The sequence below is a fragment of the Narcine bancroftii genome, chromosome 5 (assembly GCF_036971445.1).
Source record: "Narcine bancroftii isolate sNarBan1 chromosome 5, sNarBan1.hap1, whole genome shotgun sequence".
Taxonomy (NCBI): domain Eukaryota; kingdom Metazoa; phylum Chordata; class Chondrichthyes; order Torpediniformes; family Narcinidae; genus Narcine; species Narcine bancroftii.
The window spans coordinates 68,048,070-68,071,104 of NC_091473.1; the positions used below are offsets into that span (position 1 = coordinate 68,048,070).

General features: G+C 40.6%; 1 protein-coding gene across 11 annotated transcripts in view; it reads left to right on the plus strand.

Moving 5' to 3' along the window:
• The window catches only part of ralgps2 (Ral GEF with PH domain and SH3 binding motif 2), a 486,036-nt gene that overhangs the window by 333,364 nt on the left and 129,637 nt on the right, over positions 1-23,035 (plus strand). For all 11 annotated transcript variants that reach the window (XM_069937722.1, XM_069937721.1, XM_069937720.1 and 8 more), the window contains 2 exons: positions 20,850-20,987; positions 21,082-21,172. In XM_069937722.1, the coding sequence (XP_069793823.1) occupies positions 20,850-20,987; positions 21,082-21,172 (229 nt within the window). The remainder of the gene's footprint in view (positions 1-20,849; positions 20,988-21,081; positions 21,173-23,035) is intronic.

Here is a 23,035-nt window from a genome sequence, read left to right on the forward strand (position 1 = left end):
TGTGAAGCATCTATGCACCTAACTTCTTGAAGGACTCACCCAGATTATGGCACTGGAGACTGGCTCATGAGAACCAGGTATCAGGATTGTGATTTTAGAGGATGCCTTGAGCGATAGCAGTTTCCTGATTATATCAGAGGTTTGGAACAAGGAGCTTAAGTTCAACACTGTAATGAATAGGAGGCTCTGTGACTGCAGGGTTTGTGGAGTGGAAGAGGCAATGTCTGATGGGACTATCTTTTGGTTTCTTTCATTAGTGGTAGTGCTGGCCTAGCAGCACCACTGTGTCCCTTCATGGTAAGCTAAATTTAACATTGCAATGAAGGAATATTGAATCTTCTTTCAGTCTTTCCTACTACATCATTTAATTTTAAGCTGGATAGCTTAAGAGTATCTTGCTTTTTCTCCCCAAATTTGTACTATATATCTTGTGGATATACAGTGCAAAATGTGGCATCAAATTGAACTTGAGGATTTTGGTCTCTTCTTTCTCATGGAGAATGTTCTAATAGCCATTAGCCTTAAGTTTTCCAAAATAAAAATGCAACTGTTGCTTGTCATGTCCACTGTACTTCATTTTGACTTCTTAACTAATGTGGTTAGCCTTCCTTTCATCCAAGTGTAAGCAAATTAATCTCTTTCACGACTTACTTTTGAAGATGGTTCATTTTTTAGAATTCGAGGAAAGCATCCGGCCTCGATGGAGTACCTGACCAAGTATTAAAAATCTTTGCTGACAAATCTATCAGTGTATTCACAGATATCATCTACATCTCACTCCATCAGGGGATGGTACCCACCTGTTTCAAACAGGCATTAATCATACCGATGCCCAAGATGAGTGTAGTAACCTGCCTTAATGACTTTCAACCAGTAGCACTTACATCAATATGGATAAAGTATTTTGAAAGGCTGGTGTTGAAGCATATTAGCTCCTGTCTGAGTGGTGACATAGATACTTTCCAATTCACTCATTGTAGCAACAGGTTGTTGTAAGGTTTTGTGTGGATCCCACAGGTTAAGAGCCAGACCAGGTCAAGGTACAAAGCACAAGTTTATTTTGGGGATGCAAACGGTGCAACAAGGTCAAAATGCTAAATGAACCTGTACCATCACACAATAAGCAAGGGATAAGTATACACTTTGGATAACGAGGGAAAACTGACAGAAACTGGGGAAATTACTTAAGTACATACAATCAACAGTCAGAATCAAGGTGATACAATGTGCCCCCACGCCTTGACCGGTATGGACATGGCTCTAGCTACCTAACCTTGTACCAACCCAGTGTAAAAGGTGATACTTACATGCCATGAGGGGGTCATAAAAAAAAGACAAAACAAAGGGGGGCCAATCATTCAGGGAAGGCTGAGTCCCATTGACTGCTGTGGCCAATAGCTCAACGCCAAGTGCAGGGGCATCCATGGAAACAGGTCTAATTGTAAGAATAGTTAAAGCAGGCTGAAATGCTTGAGCATATTGACATTGAGAAAGAGGATGTGTTAGAGCAGTGGTTCTCAATCTTTTTCTTTCCACTCACATACCACTTAAAGTATTCCCTATGCCATAGGTGCTCTGTGATTAGTAAGGAATTGCTTAAGGTGGTATGTGGGTGGAAAGAAAAAGTTGGAAAACCACTGTTCTAATCGTAGCTAATTGACTTGTTATGTACACAGTTTCAGAACTCCAAAGGAAATAGGCCAATGACAATTTTTCTCAAGCAAAATATTTCAGTAATAATTGGATCTAGAGCAGTGATTCTCAGCCTTCCCTTCCCACTCACATCCCACCTTAAGCAATCCCTTACTAACCACAGAGCACTTATGGCATAGGGATTACTTAAAGTGGTATATGAGTGGACAGAAAAATGTTGAGAACCACTGTTAGAGCTTTTGTAAAGCATGGAATTAGACAATTCACTAGGATCAGACAAGATTTACTCAAGACTGGTATAGGAAGCAAAGGAGAGGATTGCTGAGCCACTGGTGATAATCTTCACATTGTCACTAAGGATGGGAAAAGTACCAGGAATTGGAGGGTTTTAAATGTTCCCTGTTCAAGAAATGAAGTAGAGATAACCCAGTAAATTATAGACCATTGAATCTTACTTCAGTGTGGGCAAGCTGTTAGAAAAGATCCTGAGAGCCAGCATTTAATTCATCTAGCGAGACATAATCTGAAGAGGAATATTCAGAATAGTTTCATCTGGGAAGGTCTTGTCTCACGAGGCTGATTAAATTTTTTGATGATGTACAAAGTAGATTGATGAAGGTAGAAAAGTGGATGTAGTGTACAGAATATGGATTTCATTAAGACCTTAGACAAGGTTCCCCATGCAATGCTCCTTCAGAAAGAAGGGAGGCAAGGAATCCAAGTAGGCCTATCTTTGTGGACACAAAATTGGCTTGCCCAGAGAAAGTAAAGGGTGGTTGCATAATTTTTCCTATTCTGCACCCCCAAGTTAAAGCCCTGCAAAAGCTAGTGGACACAGCCCAGAACAACACAGGCAAAACCCTTACCGCCATGGAGAACATCTACGGGAAATGCTGCCAGCTGAGAGCAACAGCAATCATCAAGGATCCACACCTCCTCCATTCTTGCTTCTACCATCAGGAAAGAGGTATAGGAGCCACAAGACTCATTCTACCAGGTTCAGGAACACTGCTATACCTCCACTATTTTCCTCTCTGTATTGCACAGTCAGTTTGTTTATATTTCTTTGTTTGATTACATGTGTACATTGTGTAGTTTTTTTTTGCATTACCGTTAGTGGTAATTCTGACTCGCCCACAGGTAAAAGAAACTCAGGGTTGTATGTGATGTCACGTAAGTACTCTGACAATAAATCTAAAATCTGATAGGGTTTGTTGTTTAGGAGTTTGATGGTGGAAGGGTGGCAACTTCCTGAACCTGGAGGTATGAGTTTTGTGACACCTGGTGGCAGCAGCGAGAAAAGAGTTGTCCTGGATGCAGCGACTACTATCCATAAAAAGCCACTCAGAGCTAAGTAGGCTCTTTACTGTAACACATTAGAACAAATTCATATCAAAGTCCAGATGTGTTTTAAACTGATTTTTTTTTAATGAACACAAAAGGACTCATCACATGGTAATGATCATTGTAATGTGGTAACATCCTTGCTAACTTGATAACGGTAACAAGCTTGCTAACGTATATGTAAGAGTCAACAGAAAATATCGGAACCCTACTCACCCATTGTCTATCAGCCATACCAGTCAACACAGGCTAACTATTCCTCCTCCGCCCCAGTGCATGCACCAACAACCAAAGTGAATAGTGCCTGCAATCTGGGAGAAACAGAACGCATGCATTCTCCAGAACCGGAACACCGCTGACACCCGCAGCCAAACCAGTGACAATAAACAACGCACCTTTGGCTCTTACTCTGGGTGACATGGATTCTTGATGATTGCTGCTGCTCTCTGATGGCATCATTCCATGTAAATGCCAAATCTGGAGGTCTGGTGGCGAGGAAATCCAGGATCCAATTGCACAGTGGGGTATTGGGACTCAGGTCTTGGAGTTTGCTGTTGTGTTTTGAGGGGATGATGGCATTGAATGCTGAACTGTAGTCAACAAAACAGATCTCATTTAAAATGCAAGAGCTTTGCTGAAAGTGTGTCATGCAGGTACTTGGAGCCTTTGCAAAGACAATTAATCAAGGAGACTGCTTTGCTAAAGAATTTCAAAAGCAGGTGTATTTGGATTATTATTTTGAAAGTAGCAGATGAATGGACTCAGAAGTTTGGGTCCAGTGCTGCAATCTTTCTAGATGCAGTTTGCTGTTCTAAGAAGGTCATGTGGTTTTGCTAGCAGAGAGAGAGAGAGGAGAGAGACCAAACAGGCTTTCTCTAAGAGAGTGAGAGAGAGAACTGGTTTCTGCAGTCATGGCAAGCTGGCCGCTTGTTCAAACTCCATTTTGAAGACGTGTTGTGAGTTCTGAGTTCAGCCTAATGAAAACCCTTGTGGTTCATACAAAAAGAAATGGCTGGCTAGAGTGTTTCACCTGAAATAAGGGAAACAATAGGACCTCTGGTGACTTGCAGAAGAAGAGGTTATCATTTAGAAAGCCCTGATGGGGCAAGTTCCTTCGGCAAGACACTGAAGTGGCTGATCGGAGGGAATCAGTTTGTGTGTGACCAACAAGCAACAAATCTCTCTCTGCAAACCAACAAGAGTGGTAACCATTTAACCACCAGAGCTTGGTGAAAATACATAAATGTAAAACTCTGTGCACAGTATAAGAATTGTCTAATATAGGTGAACTTCAAGGAGTGAGCAGTGAGATTAGACTGCGAATCAAAGAACTTTTCTGAACTTATACAGATTACATACACGTGTGCTTAGAATTAGAAGGGGGTTAAGTTAAGTTAATAGTAATAAGTTAAAGTTTGATCCTGGTTTACGTTAAAGGAAATTAAAAATGACTTTTGTTTAAGAAACAATTTGTCTTGGTGAATTTCTAATGCTGCTGGGTTTGGGGGGGTCCTCTGGGCCCATAAATCTGAGTGCAGCAGTGACCAAGTGTTACACTGAACATGAAAGGATTGATACAGTTATTAATGTTTCCCTTGGCTAAGCATCAGATATGGAAGTCCCAAAGTAGAGGTTGACAGTTTAGGACAGCAATGAGAAAAAAATTATTCCCCCAAGATGAGTAAATCTGTGGAATTCTGTACACATAAGAATTTTGGGGACTCAGTCATTGTCAACCGCCAATGTCCAGTGTAAACACAACATCGTCTCTCTGTAGTACCTTGAACGGGCCTTTGTATGGGCACTGTAGGGGTGTTCCTTGCTGATCTCTCCTTACGAAAACGTAGTGGGAGGACTGCAGGTCTGCGGGGATGTGGCTGGGCAGTGAGCTGTGTCAAGTCAGTGGCGGGGGGGGGGGGGGGGGTCCGTTCACTCACTTGCACCCTCAACCTCTGGAGCATGTATAAGGCACTGGGCTGTGGGCCGGGGGTTGAAATAGATGTCCCTGGGAATGGTGAGTGGGACGAGGGTGGCAGGACCTCCTTCAGTGCCGTGCAAATGCCTAGGAGTATGCACGGAAACTCATCCACCCAGTTCAGGCCATGCAGGCGGGCTTTCAAAGAAGCTTTCAGGCGGTGGTGGAAACGCTCGACCAGGCCGTTTGCTTGGGGGTGGTAGGCCGTAGTGTGGTGTACTTGACTGCCACAGAATTTACTCTGGATGGACCAGGTGAACTGTGCCCCTCAGTCTGAAGTGATGTGGGTTGGAACTCCGAAGCGTGCGTGAACCAGGTAGATAGGAAAGCCCTGGTACACATTTTCATGTCGCATGCAAGCATAGGTATTGCCTCAGGCCAGCAGATAAAATGGTCCATCATTGTAAACAAGTACCGCATTCCTGGCTCACAGGGAGTGGGCCAATGATGTATACGTGGACATGCTCGAACTGGCGTTGCGCCGGCTCAAAAGTCTGGATTGGGACTTTCGTGCACCAGTGTACCTTAGTGCGTGGCACTGTAAGCAGGTTCGGGCCCACAGGGTTACGTCTCAGCAGAGGCCATGCCACATGAACTTGTCAGACAGTAGGTGGACCGTTGACCTTATGGAGGGGTGGGATAGGCCGTAGATCTGGTTGAAAACCCGCCGTCGCCAGGTAGTGGGTAAGATAGGTCTGGGAAAACCTGTGGAGACGTCACCCAGCAGGGACGGGCATCCTGGTGATGGGAAAAAATCTCTGACCTTCAGGCTGGTGATGGCCATCCGATGGGCCTGGACATCCACGTCCTCCATCTGGTCCTTGGCGAGCTGGGCGATGTCGAGTCCTCCTGAGGTTGAGGTGATCGTGGGTCTGGACAGTGTGTCGGTCACCACGTTGGACTTGCCTGCGACGTGACAAATGCCCATGGTATACTCTAAGATATAGGAGAGGTACCACTGTTGTCTTGCCGACCTTGTCGAGGGCGTAGGTTAGCAGCTTGTGGTCCATGTAGGCAGTGAAAACCCTTGCTTCCAGCATGTACCGAAAATGCCATATTGCCAGGTACAGGGCCAACAGTTTGCGGTCAAAGCTGTATTTTAGCTCTAGCGTTTGAAGGTGCTTACTGAAGAAAGCAAGGGGAGCCAGTTTTCATCAATCTATTCCTCCAGCACTGTGCCCACTGCTCTGTCTGACACATCAGTTGTAAGGGCCAGGGGGGAGGTCGAGTCTGGGTGTGCCAGCACCGTGACCCTTGCTAGTGCCATTTTCATGGCATGTAAGGCTTCTGTGGCATCCAGCGTCCACTGGAGAGTCTTGTCGCCAAGCTTGATGAGGTCAAACAGGAGCTGCATGAGAGTGGGCACTCCCGGTAAGAAGGGATGGTAGAAGTTAACCATCCCCAGGAACTCCTGCAGTCCTTTGGTTGTGTTCAGCTTGGGGAAATTTTGAATGGCCGCCCGTTGTCAGGCAGTGGTGTGGCTCCCTCTGGGGTGATGCAGTGTCTCTGAGCCGAACTGGCAATTGGCCAAGTTCACCTTGAGCCTGAACTGCTGCAGTCTGTCGAACAGGAGGGTCAGACGCATCCTATGAGTACTGGCATTGGGGCTGGCAATAAGGATGTCATCTAAGTAGATGAAGATGAAATCGAGGTCCCTGCCGACCACGTCCATTAGTCACTGGAACGTTTGAGCCGCTTTTTTTTAGTCTGAAAGGCATCTACAGAAACTTGAAAAGGCTAAAGGGTGTGATGATTGCCATTATCAGAACGTCGCTGGGGTGTACCAGGATTTGGTGGTTTCCTTTGACGAGGTCCACCTTGGAGAAAATTCAGCAGCTTTGTGGCTTCATGGCAAAGTCCTGGATGTCTGGGACTGTCACCTCATTCAGCCGTCTGCAGTCACTACATGGACGCCAACCACCAGAGCTCTTCAGCACCAAGTGGAGTGGGGAGGCCCACAGATTATTTGAATGGCGGACAATCCCCAACTCCTCCATGGCAGCGAACTCAGCCTTGGCTTGTTGGAGCTTGACTTCCAGGAGGCATCGGGGCCCATTGGTCCGTATGTGGTGCTCCATGCCATGTGGCGGGTTAGAATCATGGAAATTTTGGACCAGTAAGGCTGGGTACCTGGCCAGTAGGCAGGTGTACTCATCTCGAACCAGGGCGTTCATCCCTAATGGCAGGAAGGAACGTTGCCGGCATCTCATCATGTCCACCGGCAGTTCATGTGCCCGTAGGAAGTCTGCTCCGAGTAGTGTCTGTCCACTGCCGCTGGAAGACCTCGTCTGCGACGTGGACGGTGACCAGGTGGGTCCCGTAGCTTGGGATGGAGGATTCATTAGCTGCTTGTGGGGGGAGGCCCTTGGGCTTGTATCTGGCCTCAAAATATGTCAGCAGGACAAGGCTGATTTCTGCGCCCATGTCGACTAGGAAGTCCCTCTTCATCCATTGGTCTCTGATGTAGAGTAGGCCTTTCAGAGCGCCAACCACTGAGACCACTATCGGCAGCTGGCTTGCCCGTTTCCTGTCACCTTGTTAGGTTTGGTAGTGGAGTATGAGCATGGAGGGGTGCACCGCCGAGCGTTCCGGCCCCATTGGTGGTGGTAGAAACAGTATTCATCGTGCTTCTTTGTGCACCTATCACGTTGCTGCTGTGTCACGGCCACTGTTGGGGTTTCCGGTGGGCTGGTCATGACGGAGGCGCTGACAGTGTAGACAGGCTGCATGTGGAGGGAGCTCTTCTGTGTGGTGCGGAAAGAGCCTGTCTGCCTCCTTGGCAACCAGGTGCGTGGCGCTGAAATCTATGTCCAAAACCACTAAGGAAACGTGTATCGGCAGCTTGGAGAAGAACAGAGCCTCGAAGAGGAAACCGTCTGTATGCCCATCCGCTAGGGCCACCATCTTGTGCATGAGCTCGAAGGGATTCCTGTCGCCCAGGCCCTGCATGTTTAAGATCCAAACGGCATGCTCGTACTGGCTGAGTTCTAGGGAGTCGAGGAGGAACCGTCGGATCTGCTTGTATTTACGCTCCATTGGTGGGTTCTCCATGAAGGAGCTTACTTTGGCAGTGGTGGCGGCATACAGAGTGCTTATGACATACTAGGACTTGGTGTCCTCTGAAGTGATTCCCCTGATGTGCAACTAGGACTCAGCCAGTTCCTGGGCTGGTTTGCACACCCACCCCATTGGTCACAGCCATTACAACTGTAGTAGTAGTGGATTCTTACATTCTGATGCATTTGATGCAGGTTTCAAGACGTTGGAACCGTCAGGGTCACCACTGTAGTGACAGCTGCGGCAGTACTACAAAATGAAAAGATGTCCACACAGAACGAGGGTGAACCAAAAACTGACATTATTTGAATTCGCCACATTGCCCCTGGGGAACGCCCACTTCCGTTGATGTATGTGGTGACTTCTGAAGTGACTTCAGCACTTTGCACCATCACTCCTCGGCTGGCAGTGTTCTACATGGAAGTGGGGGGGGTGGGGGAGTTCCCTTAGCTCACATGTGGCATCAACTACAAGCTTCTTCTCAGTAGTGAAGGAGGTCCTGCGCCATCTTGGGATGGCCGACTGTTGTGGCGATTCGGCCCGTCCACACACACGGTCGCTCAGCCCGCTGCAGTGCGCTGTATAGATTTGGATGATTCAAGGTTTCGATGCTCTTTTTTAGGTCAAAGAACAGTCACATTTTGATAGTGTGTTTAAATTATTGTGTATTTGCAGTGACTAATCAATATTAATTGTTTTTTTTTACATTTATTTCACATATTTGATCACATTTGTGAAAATCAAGACAGTGGTTAAGCTGATCTTGTTTATGTTTTTGTGCATTCTGGAAAGATTAATATCCATCTTATTGCTCTTTGTAAAATTATTTTGACAACTTCAGTTTTATGTTGAATTTTCCAATGTGCTTTTATTTAACATTGCCAAAAATTTATTGAACTGCCTTTCAAAAAATGGGATTCAGAAGAGGCCATACATTTTTAATTTTGGACATATTCTTAACTTAATCTGCTGAGAACAGCAAAGTGAAATCTGTCTTAAAAAAATGTATTATTTTTAAAAATTTAATGTATTCTGAAAGTATGATACTTTCCTCTCTTCTGGGGGACCTGGCTGATCTGATATTAAACTGGGACAAACTGCATCACTGACTTTTTTTTAATTTGCTGGTTTTTTTGAAGAATAAAATCTTTCTGAATTTCATTTCAATACGTTAATTCATGATTAAAAATTTGTCCTCTTTTAATTCACTATTATAGTTTTTTCGACAATCTTCTTTCAGAATGTGAAAGAAACAGAAAGTGAGTCACATCATATTCCAAGTTATATAGCCTTATTTTCTACCTGTATTCTTGTGAGGTTTTGATTGCAATTTGAATTTTCAATTTCTTGCTGAGAGAATGTGTGAGTTCTCTATTTTTGCTAACTTTATTTTTGCAGCAGATTCGTGTGACACTTCATTACACCAAATGTAACTTCAAAGTTACATCACCACTGTGAGGTTGCTAACCTGATAGAGTTTCTATCAGGATGAAAATTAACAATTCCTTGAAATAAACCACTTTGTTTGTGTTTAATAAAATAAATCCCATTACTAGTTCAGTAATCTGGAAGAATTGTTCCTGCTTTGTGATGTTGGCAATCATGTAGAATTGCAAGAACGCCTAAGGTTACTGTAGTGCAGGAGTAACTAAATTAGTTCAAATTGTTCTGCGGAAGATTCTGCCTGACTGATTTCTTACCTCGTGGTTTCATTGACTTTCTGTAAACCAGTTAGTCCTTTATAAGCCAAATTATTGAGATTTGTAATGTTCACTCTTTTCACCGGATGAAGATTAAAATGTGAATAAATATTTGATCATTTAGAGCAGGGGTGTCAAACTCAAATTCACGGAGGGCCAAAATTAAAAACTTGGACTAAGTCGAGGGCCGAACTAAATATTTATTGAAAATTTTCAACAACATCTGCATGTTTTCTCTTCTTTCAACATATGTAATGTTAAACTTTTTCTTATTAAAATAAATGTTTAATAATAGTTTTGGATAAACTCTTTCCAGAAGCATTAACAAATAAGAAATAAAATATTCAATAAATAATATTTCTCTATAGAGGATTTGTCAAATGTTGCTAGTGTGCTGTCAAATAGTAAAATCTGAGGGCTATTGAGAATGTGGGAGAGAATAACATGATTCCTGAAACAATCAAATGGGCATGAACTCTAGCAGGGTTATTTGCCATGCCCTTTTTCCATTGGCACAGATATCCTTTGATTTACACACTTTTCAAGTTTTATGCCTAATGAGCTTGTATCCAGGTGCAGGACCATTTTTAACCAGGAATGACATGAAACTATTGGAAGATCGTTTTATCCTGAGATTAAAGTTCATAATACTTACTCAGGCCTGTGTGCGGGAGGGTGGGGGTTTGCGGGCGATCGGGTTGGACAACGACAGTGCGGGGGCATCGGCTCTCGCTGCAGGGCGGCATCTCGGCGGATCAGCGGCCCCGTCACCGTGAGTCGCGGGTCGGCCTGCGGCAGGGAGGAGAAGTGGGCAATGGTCCTGGCGAGGTCAGGCCCGAGGCCTCCGGTTCCGGGCGCTGGGAAGCGACCTTGGCTTCCCCTGACACCAGAATCCACGGTGAGACTCTGCAACGTAAACAGAGGAGGTGGGAGCGATTAGCGGGCTGACGCCAATGCATTCTGGGATTTATTGTATTACTGTGCATGCGCTATACTGGCACGGCGGCCAGCGGGCCACCTCTAATACATTTTTGAAATGATCTTGCGGGCCAAATATAATTATATCGCGGTCCAAATTTGGCCCGCGGGCCAGAGTTTGACATGTGTGATTTAGAGTAAACTGATTGGGAGAGCTACTGGAAAAATGCAACATATTCAGTTTCAACTCCTTTGAGTTTGTCAAATTTTCTCCATGTCTTGGAAATTAATGGTTCAACAACACAAAAATAACCTGATTATGATTTCCCCTGCTCCCCAAAATACTTTTCTGTCCTTTTTGAACATAAACTCTTCCAATCAACAAGAATGTATAGTCAGTCACTGAATCTCGTCTTGTAATATTGTTCCTTTTATTCTGATGTGAAATTTGCAAATACATTTTATGCATTCTGTGGCACTTTTTTTGGTGAATGAGTCTAGGTCAATTCATTCTGCTCTTTCAATATTGAAAGTGAATCCATATCTAGTATAAAACAAAATATTACAATAACAGAATAATATATTTGATCTTGTATTGTTTATTTGGGAACAGTTTGAGAAGAACCTTAAATAAAACTGGTGCAGAACTTGGACTGTCTGTATTTCCTATGCATTAGGATAAAGCCGGAGGGATAATATTATGAGTCTAGAGGACCCCAGAACCCAGCAGCAATAGATAAGCAACATGACAAAGGGTAACTTAAACAAAAGTTGTTTTTAATTATCTTTGAACATGAAAATAGAATCAAACTTTAACTTATCCCTATTGACTCACTTAACCCCCTTCTAATTCTAAGCGCATGTGTGTGTAAATTCAACAAAGTTCTTTGGTTTACTGTCCAATTCACTGGTTGCAGGCAATTCTTATACTGTGCACAGAAGTTAACATTAATAAAATTCACCAGGCTTTGGTGCTTACAGGTAAATGTTTACCACTCAGAAGGGTTCTTGTTGGTTTTCAGAGAGTTTTTCTTGTTCCTGGACATCCACAACTGATTCCTTTTTAATCAGGCACTCCAGTGTCTCGCTGACGAAACGTCCCCTTCAGGGTTCTCCAGATGATGACCTCTTTCTTTCAGAGTTCCACAGAGTTCCTTTCTGTTTATCCTATTCCAACAGAAACACCGGGCAGTCAGTCCTCTCCTTTGACCAGTCCGTCTTCCAGAGCTTGCTTGCTTGTCCCTCTGGAACCAATGTCTGTGTCTCTCCTCTTTTTTTTCTCCTCTCTGCCTGCAAAGATCACATGACCTTCCAGACAGTAAATTCTGTTTTCCAGACAAAGCTGCCACTGCATGTTGTTACATTTGTTGCCTTTTGCTAATAACAGTCCATCATGAGTCTGAGCACTCTTGCAAAAGCTCCTGCAAACATTCTGTGTTTTAAAGTGTTTGTGTGTGACCTGCTCTAACAAACCTTTCCCAATTTATGTCCCAAACACCTTTATATACTCTGTCACAATAGAATCATAGATTTCACATTGATAACAAAAAATATGGATGTCACTAGGGTCCTCTCCTTGTATCAATGAATACCCCAAATAAACACGTAATGTTCTAAAAAGCAATTATTCCACAATGACCAGTGTTTAAAGCCAGGTCAGGTTGGATCGGAGCGTTCACACTGAATCAAGAAAACCCAGTTCAGTGCAACTTTTTACATAGGGACCCAGCCACCTGGTGCAGAAGGAGGCAGGATCTGCAGCTTGTTCTGTTGGTTTCTGAAACTTTATAAATATTACAGGATATGCAGCTTGTTGTGCCGGGAAGGCGGATAAGTCTTTTACGTTGGAGCCGATGCGAAATGCATCAGCTCTGATACTACCTACCTTGGCGGGTAAGTACTGGGATGAAAATGATCCCCTCATATGTGTTCGTCATGTTCACACAGGTAAGTGAATCAGTAAAAAGGCAGCAGTTAATTACTGTCTTTAAAGGGCAATGTAAAGGGGCCTAAAGATTGTGTTCCATTTGAATGGCAAGGTGCTACTAGACACAAGCAATCTGAAAACAGATTACCATGTTTATAAAGACAATGATGGGATCCTTAGTGTGAACATGTAATTAGATAATCTTTGTTTAAAAACAATTGAAATGGGCCCTGGAACCAACTTTGTATTAACTTGCAGATAAAAGACTGAGTGTACTTTGCATGGCGAACCTGTGGTGAAATGTATGTCAACTATGGATTATCCAAGAGATGTTAGAATGAGAATGGAAACAGGTTTAAGATTGTGGTTGGAAAATTCTGAGGATGTACTCCTGAGAAATGATGGTCTTAACAAAAGCACAAGTATTTTGGCATGATGGAAGAATGAGAGGAGCTGATTCATTGTGTTTTAATGGATGCAGGTCAATGGGTACAGTATACTCTCCTTTCTCAGTAACTTTATTTTTTTCAGAATGACAGGTTGGATTCAACTTATTTCAAAACCAATATTCTTTAGATCAAGTATTGTCATAGTTCCAATTCACTCTTCAAGAATTATTTTAAAATTTACTCAACATGTTTGAACTCTTTCAATTTATGTCCTAAAATAGTTTGATCAATCTTTCAGTTGTATTGATTTCATTTTTCTAAATCATGGCTTGTTTTGAAATAGTTTCAGTGTTACTTTTTGTAAAGTGGAGTTTTGTTTCTTTTATTAAAGTGAGACATTTTGGAGAGTTTTTATTTATTTGATGTTGGCAGCAATTCGGAACTAAACTGAGCTCACTTTATATTTTGGCAGACAGGGAAGCCATGTTGGAAAATCATTAAGTGGATCGAGGTCGAGTTTCTCAACTGCATATCCTGTAATATTTATAAAGTTTCAGAAACCAACAGAACTGGCTGTTTTCCCAGTGCATGGAATGAGTTGCTTGGGGAGCTCAGGATGTGCACAAGATTTTTGAAAATGGTGGTTTGTTCGAGTTTTAATACTCCAGTATCAATTCAGCATTGGATGGCTCCAATATTCTGTATGTGGCAGATTTTAATTTAGTAACATGAGTTAATTATTGTGAACATGGGGACTTACATGAGTTGTTTTTGTAATTTAGACATAACCATTTCCCCTCTCCCAACTTCATTACAGTGTCATGAATAGATTTTTTTCAAGTGGTCACCAAGTGGTTTATTTCCACAACGCCACTGTATCACTAAGTATTGGAATGTCTACATAATTTTAAGGACGTTGACTTTATCACACACTGTTTTTTTCACTTTTCGAATGGTAATTTAAAAATCACAACTTCTAATTTCTCAGGTTTAGTGATCTTTACCAAAGGACAATTACGTCTTGTTAACTTGCTGGAATTATGTTCTTGATTTACAATCTTTTGTTTATCACAACAAATAATCCTTTGTTATCTCCTATTAATACAAGCAGTAAAGCACAACGAATACCTAGAAGGGGCAGCTTTTTTTGCCACATCAAAAAAGTGATAGCTATCTTCAGAGAGAATAATCTCAACTGCATCATGGAAACTGTAATGTTTTTCTGGAAGGACCTTAATGAGACAAAAAAAAAAGCCGTCTAGATGTTTTTATATGATATGCTGCTTGGGTTTCAATCATCAGCCACCCATGAACAGTCTACTACATTGCCACCTCTATTATATTGAGATTACCCAGCAGAACAATCATTTGAACATTAGTGACAACTCTATACCCACCTCCTCAACAAGCAAAGCACTCACAAATTAGCTATAGAAAAGGACCACACATTTAATTGGTGCCACCTCATCATTCTGGTATGCTTGCTAAATTCTATACCCTTTCATTTATTTGTTTCTCAAGAGTCTGTCTCAACTTGTTCCAGCCTTTGAGGAACTGTCACCAAAATGCAAGAATAATGATCACATCTCATTTTTAAATGGACAAGGCCTTATCTTAAGTAAGAAACGAACAGGATTTTGTTGCAGGTTTCACAAGGAAGTACTCCAAAGAGTCATAAACATTTCTGTTGATTTAAAACTTATTTATTAATAAAAGTATATTTTATTGCCTCAGGTGTGTGAGGACTGTTATATTTCTGAAGTAAATAGGTTTTTTGAAATATCAAGTCACAACTAGCTTGTAATTGCTTCTAATATTTTACTTTCCACTGAGGTCAGGCTAACTGAAATAGGTGCAAGAGTGAACCTGTCCTACCATTTAATAAGATCATGGCTGATCTGGTCATGGACTCCAATTTTTCCCCTAAAACTAACAATTCAATAAGGTCACCTTAATTGGTTCCCTGGGAAGCAGTTCTTGAGAATACAGGTACATAATCTTTTATCTGAAATTCTGAAAACCGAAACCTCCGAAAACCAAATATTTTTTCATGGATGTCAGGTCATGACTTAGTACCAAAGCTGGCGTTTGGCACTAAACATGACCCATTGCAACCTACCCCTGTCCAGCCCTGTGTCTCTGTGCTAGCAATTTTATGGTCTATCTTTATTTCATTTAATTTACCATCCCCTCCCCCTGTCCGTCTGTCCAGTGCTGCCACCACCCCCCCCCCCCCCCCGCCTCCACTCCCATCCAGAAACCCTTCTAGCTAGGTGCAAAAAAGCACCTCTGGCAGGGGTGGCCAATGCGTCAAAATAAACAACAACAAGGAGGTCTCATCAGAGCTGAACTTGATGGCTGCCATGTTGTATTTGGCATTGTGTAATTGAGAGTGAACACGAGGACAAAGAAGGAGGACGTTCCTTGTATGTCTGGGCCGCTGCCACCACCCTTTCAAGTCACACCCGCCCCTTCAAATTGTTTTACTATTATTCTATTATCCGAAAAATTCTGAAAAGTGTCTGGTCCCAAGGGTTTTGGATAAAAGATTATGTACCTGTACAACCAAAGTCTTTACATTGAAACTAATGGGAAATGCTTTCTTGATTTATACATTTTTGCTTGAAGAAAAGTTTTACTAGAAGCCAATCTCTTCATAAATGAAAAAGGTATACTAGTATTTCCAGTGCCTATCTCTGGAGTATGCCAGTATTGCAGTTTTGCCTTCCACTTGCATGGATCACTTTCTTTATCCTTAATTGGTCCCATCTCTCCTCTTGCTATCCACTTACAATTTCCATGCCTCATGAAGACTTGTGAATTATTTGTGGTTTCTACAAATTTGGCATTGCAGCAAGCGGTAGAACAATAAAGAAGTTATTTTTTTTTAGGTTTGTTATTTATGACCACTACTGTTAGAAACATAGAATGCTACAGCACAGAAAACAGGCTATTCAGCCCTTATAGTCTGTGCCGATCATTGTTTTGCTAGTCCCAATTACCTGCTCCCATTCCATAACCCTCTGGACCTCTCCCATCCATGTTTCTAACCAATTTATTTTTAAAACTCAAGATCGAATCCGCACGCATCACATCAGATGGCAGCTCATTCCACAATCCCACCACTCTCTGAGTGAAGAAGTTCCCCCAATGTTCCCCCTAAACCTTTCTCCTTTCACCCTAAAGCCATGTCTTCTCGTATTTATCTCTCCTAATCTCAGTGGAAAAAGCCTACTCGCATTTACTCTGTCTATACCCCTCATAATTTTGTAAACCTGTATCAAATCTCTGCTTATTCTTCATTGCTCCAAGGAATAAAGTCTTAACCTGTTTAACCTTTTCCTGTAACTCAACTCCTGAACACCCTACAACATCGTAGTAAATCTTTTTGCACTCTTTCAATCTTTTTGATACCTTTCATGTAGTTAGGCACCAGAACTGCACACAATATTCCAAATTTGGCCTCACCAATATCTTATATAACTTCCACATAACATCCCAACTTCTATACTCAGTACGTTGATTTAAAAAGGCCAAGATGCCAAAAACTTTCTTTACAACCCTGTCCACTTGCGACGCCACCCTAATGTACCTGTATCCCCAAGTCTCTTTGATCTTCCGCTCTTCCATTTACAGTGTACGTCCTTCCTTGATTTGCTCTTCCAAAATGCATACCTCACACTTGTCTGCAATAAACTCCATCATCCATTTACTGACCCATTCTCCCTCTTGGTCCAGATTCTTCTACAATCTTTGAAAATCTTCCTTACTGTCAACTACACCTCCTAGCTTTGTGTTATCAACCAACTTGCTAATCCAATTTACCACATTATCATCCAAATCATTGATAGACAACAAAACAATGGTCCCATCAAAGATCCCTAATCAGACCATTCATCAAAGGCCTCCAGTCTGAGAAGCAATTATCCATTACCACTCTGTTTTCTCCTACACAGCCAATTTTGAATCCCATTTAAAACCCCTCTATGTGTACCTAGTGTCTTAACCTTCTAAACTAACCTCCCATGTGGGACCTTATCAAAAGTCTTACTAAAATCCATGAAGACAACATCCACAACCTTTCCTTCATCTACTTTCATGGTAACTTCCTCAAAAACTCTACAATATTTGTTAAACACGACCTACTATGCACAAAGCTATGCTTAATCAGCTCATGGCTGTCCAAATACCTATATATCCTATCTCTCAGAACTCCTTCCAATAATTTACCTACTACTGACTTATAATTGACAAAGTCTTGAAAATATCTATCCAATACTTCTCCAATACAGAGAAAGACCAAAACATATGTATTGTTGATGTGTACTGATGATCTGTGCTTGCATCTGGATATCGTGGTTAACAGCCTATTTTGGCATTTGGAGATTAATGCATTTGGAAAAGCAAAGGAATTATCTATTTTTCAGATCTGTTTATAGATGGATGTTCAATGTCTTTTGATACAATATCCAACAAATATAATATACCCAAGTCACATTTTTTGATATTTCCAAGTTGGAAGTTTTTTGAATAATATGCTACCTAACTTTCTTACAATGTTATTAAAATTACAATCGATCTCTAATGATAAAATTAGAGGAGATTGGGAATTAGAACTTCAGTCACTTCTCCCAGAGGAACTTTGGGAAAAGATTTTTGGAATGATTAATACCTCTTCATCACGCATTGATTCACTTTAAGGTGGTACATCGAGTTCATATATCGAAAGATAAATTGGCCATATCTTTCCTAATGTTAGTCCTATGTGTGATTGATGTAAATCTCAAGTGACCACACTAACACATATGTTTTGGTCTTGCTTTGTATTGGAGAAGTATTGGACAAATATATTAAAAACTTTGTCAATTATACTGAGTATTAGATTGCAACCTAATCCATTGACTGCTATTTTTGGAATTCTAGTTCCAGAGGTGGGTCATGTTTCCACTTCTGCACTTTGGGTAGTGGCAGAAGAGCCATTCTATTTAAATGGAAAGATCCTAATTCAGCTACTTTGATGCAATGGTTCTCTCAAGTTATGTTGAAGTTTAGAAAAAATTAGAAGTTACACTTTTGATACCTCTGTTAAGTTTGAAGAGTCCCGGCGTCCTTTTATAAATTATTTTTGTATGAGTTAATTTGTATTTTGACTTAATCTTCCAGACTGTTTTGGATTTCGGTTGTTTTTTTTATTGGCAAAGATCAGATAAATAGTTTGTATTGATCTTTTGAAGTGAACTCTCAGTTTAGACTGCCTTGCCTTTTTTTCTTGTCGCTTTTTTTGGTTTATTTCGGTAGGTTAGATAGGGTTTTAATAATTTTTTTAAAATTTTTTTGAATATTCCAAATTGAGGAGAAAGGGATAATATTGTTCAGTATGTTATACGTTGTATTATGTATTGCAATAAATTGATGTTTCTGTTTTTACTATTCTATTCTAGCCCCTTTTCCACTGACACATTGTCCCAGGAGTTAACAGGAAATTATCTTGGACAGGGACCAGTGGAAAAAGAAAACAGTCAGCGTACTAGCATCAAATGATGTCATTTCATGCTGGGGATTGACGGCCTCTACCCCTACTCATATCCCTGGTGTCAATTTGATTAAACCAGTAGAAAAAGGACAGTAGAAAGTCACCCGTTTCCATTTGAAGATAGATTCTCTGATCTCGGGGATGAGTTACATTCAGTGGAAAAGCAGTCAGTGTCCCAGTTAAAGGTGGCCCAGTGGAAACAACACAAATGGCTTTCTATCCCAGGACACTGCTTGGCCAATTAACTGGGATGACAGTGGAAAAAGGGTTTCAGTGTTCTATTCTCCTCATGTATTGTTTAATAAGTTTAATAAAAAGATTGAAAAAGAAAGAAAGGAGATGAATGCAGAATGTGGGTGTGTTGTAAAATCATAACATAATAGGCTTTAGGCAGACATAAACTGGTGATTAATTAGCCATTGGGAAAATTAATTATTATTTTAAAATGTCATATGTACTTTGGAATTAAAATTTGTCAAGAAATTTGAACACAGAATATGTTCAAATATTTTAAGTCGGGAGTACAAATGAAGTTATGTGGTTTCTTTAAGAAAAAATTACATATTGAAGTCTTTGATTTTACCTCCAGTATCAAAGACAGTAAGGCAAGGAAGTTTTGTTGGCTTGGTCTGAGTTGGAGTATTATGTCAGCTCTGGGCACTCTGTTTTGGAAAGAATGTTAGGATCATGGAGAGGTTGCAGAAGAGATTGACTAAGATGATGCCAAGGATGTGCATATCCACCCAAGTCACACACGAACCTGACTTGTAGTTGAACTACCATTATATCATCATTGCTGAGTCTAAATCCTGGAACTTCCAAAAGAACAGCATCACCATCCTGAGACTAATTGAAGATGGGATGTCAGCTTTGTCAACATCCTGTGAAATGAAAAATAAGAAATAGTTCACTGCCTGATCTTATTCCTCCCATTTTATTTGTGCAATTTTATGAATTTGTATGTGGAAGCAATTTTCCTTTTTGTAGGTATAATCACCTAGAAATAACAGATGATTAACCTTTAACACCTAAATCAAACAACTTCAGTTATTACTATGTGGACAGTTTAGATTTGTGCTGTTTCCTGGATTAACATACAAGTTCAGGGCTCCATGCTTGTCTGGTCATGGTCAGAAGAAATGTCCCATCAGCTGCATGGTAAATAAACTGACAATGGAATACTACGATACTATTTTCTGCTTTTGTGCAGATTCTAGTGGAATAGGAATTGACCAAAGAAGGGAAAAGGATAATATAGAAGATCATATGTTTTTATTGGCTGCCTGCTGCAGTTCTGCCATGGAATCAGATCATAGAATCATGGAAATATACAGCATTGAAATGGGCTTTATGGCCCACCTCATCCATGCCAACTGTGATGTCTATCAGCATTAATCCAGTTTACTCGCGCTGACCCTGTATTACTCTAGTCATTTTTTTTATCCAAGTACTTTTTAAATATTGTAATCATATCTGGCAGTGTACTGCAAATATTCACCCCCTTCGATGTGAGAAATGATCTTTTGAATCTCCTTTAAATTTCTCTCCATTCATCTTCAACCTGTGTCTTTTCATTTCAGACCTCCACCCTGAGTGAGAGATTCTGATAATCTATGGACCATAATGTTTGGGACAAAGACACTTTTTTTCTTTTATTTGCCACTGTGCTCCACAGTTTTAAATTTGTAATCAAACAATTCACATGTGATTAAAGTTCACATTCCAAATTTTATTCAAAAAGCATTTGACAATGTATACATTACATCATTATTTACATTTTTTCATACCTTGGTGAAGGGATCAAGCCCAAAACTTTGGTTATGCATCTTTATCTTTGCCACATAAAGTACACTGACCTGCTGAGTTTCTCCAGCATTGTGTTTTCACTTGAACTATGGTGTCTGCAAATTTTCGTGTTTTATCCTGGGCCTTGCAATGAGCCAAGGTTTGGAAAATTGGATTAAATATGGATGGATTACCACAGGTTGATGTGGATGTGATGAACTGAAATGCCTTCTTTCATTCTCTTTGACTGTGGTTACATTGCACTCCTTTGGATGGGCCATAAATGCAGCCCCATCTGCACCTCTCATTTCTTAAATGTTCGAATCAGTAGATTATTGGAACTTCAGTAAGATATTTAATTTTATGACATCAGCTGTTAGTGAAAGAATTTCAGTTGAAAATCAGATTCTGAAAAAAAATGTAATAAATGTTTCTCTATTTTGACATCCATATGCAGTCTTAAATTGCAATTTTCTAATCTCCCTAAAATTTTTTAGCACTTTGGTTTTCAGAGGTTTGTTCTATTTTCACTTTATCATGTCTTTTTTTTATCCTTTATGTTTTACAGGCATTTATTTGTCTGATTTGACTTATATTGACTCTGCATACCCATCCACACACAGCATCATTGAGAATGAACAAAGATCAAACCTAATGAACAATATTTTGAGAATCATTTCTGATCTTCAACAATCTTGTGATTATGGTGAGTTTCTTGAAAAAGTTACACCATCAATTCATTTGAATTCCCTAATAAAATGTTTGATATTTTTCTCTCTTTGATGCATTGTTTTCTTTAGATATCCCTTTGCTGCCTCATGTTCAGAAATACCTGAGTTCAGTGCAATACATTGAAGAACTTCAGAAATTTGTTGAGGATGACAATTACAAGTAGGTTTTCTTGTCTCTGACCTTGATTTTCCTTTTAAAATGGGTCTTCCTAACTAAGTTGTTTGAGATGTAGTGAAGCCTCGAATGATCAAATTCTTCTGAAGCAATGTAGAAATTGAACACTGAAGCATATTACCCATCATCAGATGGGTAACTATTGTAAGGTGTTTATTATTCACCTTTATCAAGCTATTTAACTTTCTGAAACAACAGTTCACTTTATCACGCTGTGAAGGAAAGTTACTGGGCCTTGGTAGTTTTGAATGCACCACTGTATCTGCGTGGTTGCTTTTCCTTTTTTCAATTTTTTTCTTTGTGGAAATGAGGTTTTCAGTTGTGGTACATAACAGAATCAGAGTCTTGAGCACTGCACGAGAAGTTAAACTGAAGCCTCATCTGTTTTTATGTATTCAAAAATAAGACCCGACTAAATTACTGGATGAAGTTTGAAAAAAGGTTGCTGAGTTGTGCAAAAGACAGACAAATACTTAATTTTAATAACTGCAGTTAATTGGCATATTTGTTTCCTAGGGAGCAGCTTCAGTGACATAAGTATTTATTCTTTATTTAAAATTAAATCCCTCTTTTAAATGGTATCTCCCAAGTATTTTTCATTGTATTTTTTTTTCTTATGAACAAGTGCACTGCAGTTCATTACTCCATTGTAGTGCATGATTTATTTGATTTACAAATTCTGGTGCAGAAACATCAAATAAAATGCTTAGTACAACTTTGCATGATGAACCAAAGTGACTTGATCTTATCAAAGAGAGTTACTGCCCTATTGATTTATTAGAGTTGTCTGAGGATGTAACTTGTAAGATAGAGAACGGAAAGAACCTATACATGTAGTGTATTCAAAATTCCAAAAGATAGATACCAGTCAAGAGATTGCAGCACATGCCCAGGTCTCCACATGATGAGTCTGAATAAATATGCTGTGTTAACCAGGCTGTAATTAGCACTTTGTCTTAGAGATCAGCACTGAAACATCAGCCAGTTGCAACCTATTGTCATTGTCTGACATCTATGTACCGCTGACGATGAATGAATGAAAGTTTATTGTCAATACAAAGGATGTATTCATACAGATGTAATGAAAGTTTTACTCGCACCTTCACGGTTATGTAAAATACTCTAACATAAATAGTATGACTAAGATAAAAAGATTACAAATATAAAAGGAAGAGAAAAGAAATAATAAATATTCATAGTCAATTGGTCAATAGTGCAAAAGATTAGCTTTGTCAGTAGTACAGCCAGATCTTTGGTGGTCTTGTGGAAGTGTTATGATTTGGCCAATAGAAGGAAGTTCAAGAGCCTGATAGCTATTAGAAAGAAACCTTTTTTGAACCTGGAGATGCTGACTACATAAAGGGCTCAAGTCCGAAACTTTGGTTCTGTATCTTTACCTTTGCTGCATAAAGGACACTGTTTGATCTGCTGAGCTTCAACCATGGTGTCTACAGATTTTTGTGATTTGCTGTTGGACTACAGATTTCTGTAGTGGGGATCTTTGATGATGATGACAGCTTTTTCGTGGTAGCGCCCCTCACGTAGATGTCCTTAGTGGATACAATGTCGGTGCCCATGATGAACTTGATTTGCTTGTCATATTCTGCAGACTTCTGCATTCCTTGGCATTTGAGTTTATAAGTCAGGACATCATATATAACATATATATAACATATATAACCACTTATAGCACAGAACAGGCCAGTTCGGCCCTACTAGTCCATGCCGTAACAAATCCCCACCCTCCTAGTCCCACTGACCAGCACCCGGTCCATACCCCTCTAGTCCTCTCCTCTCCATGTAACTATCCAGTCTTTCCTTAAATGTAACCAATGAACCCGCCTCAAC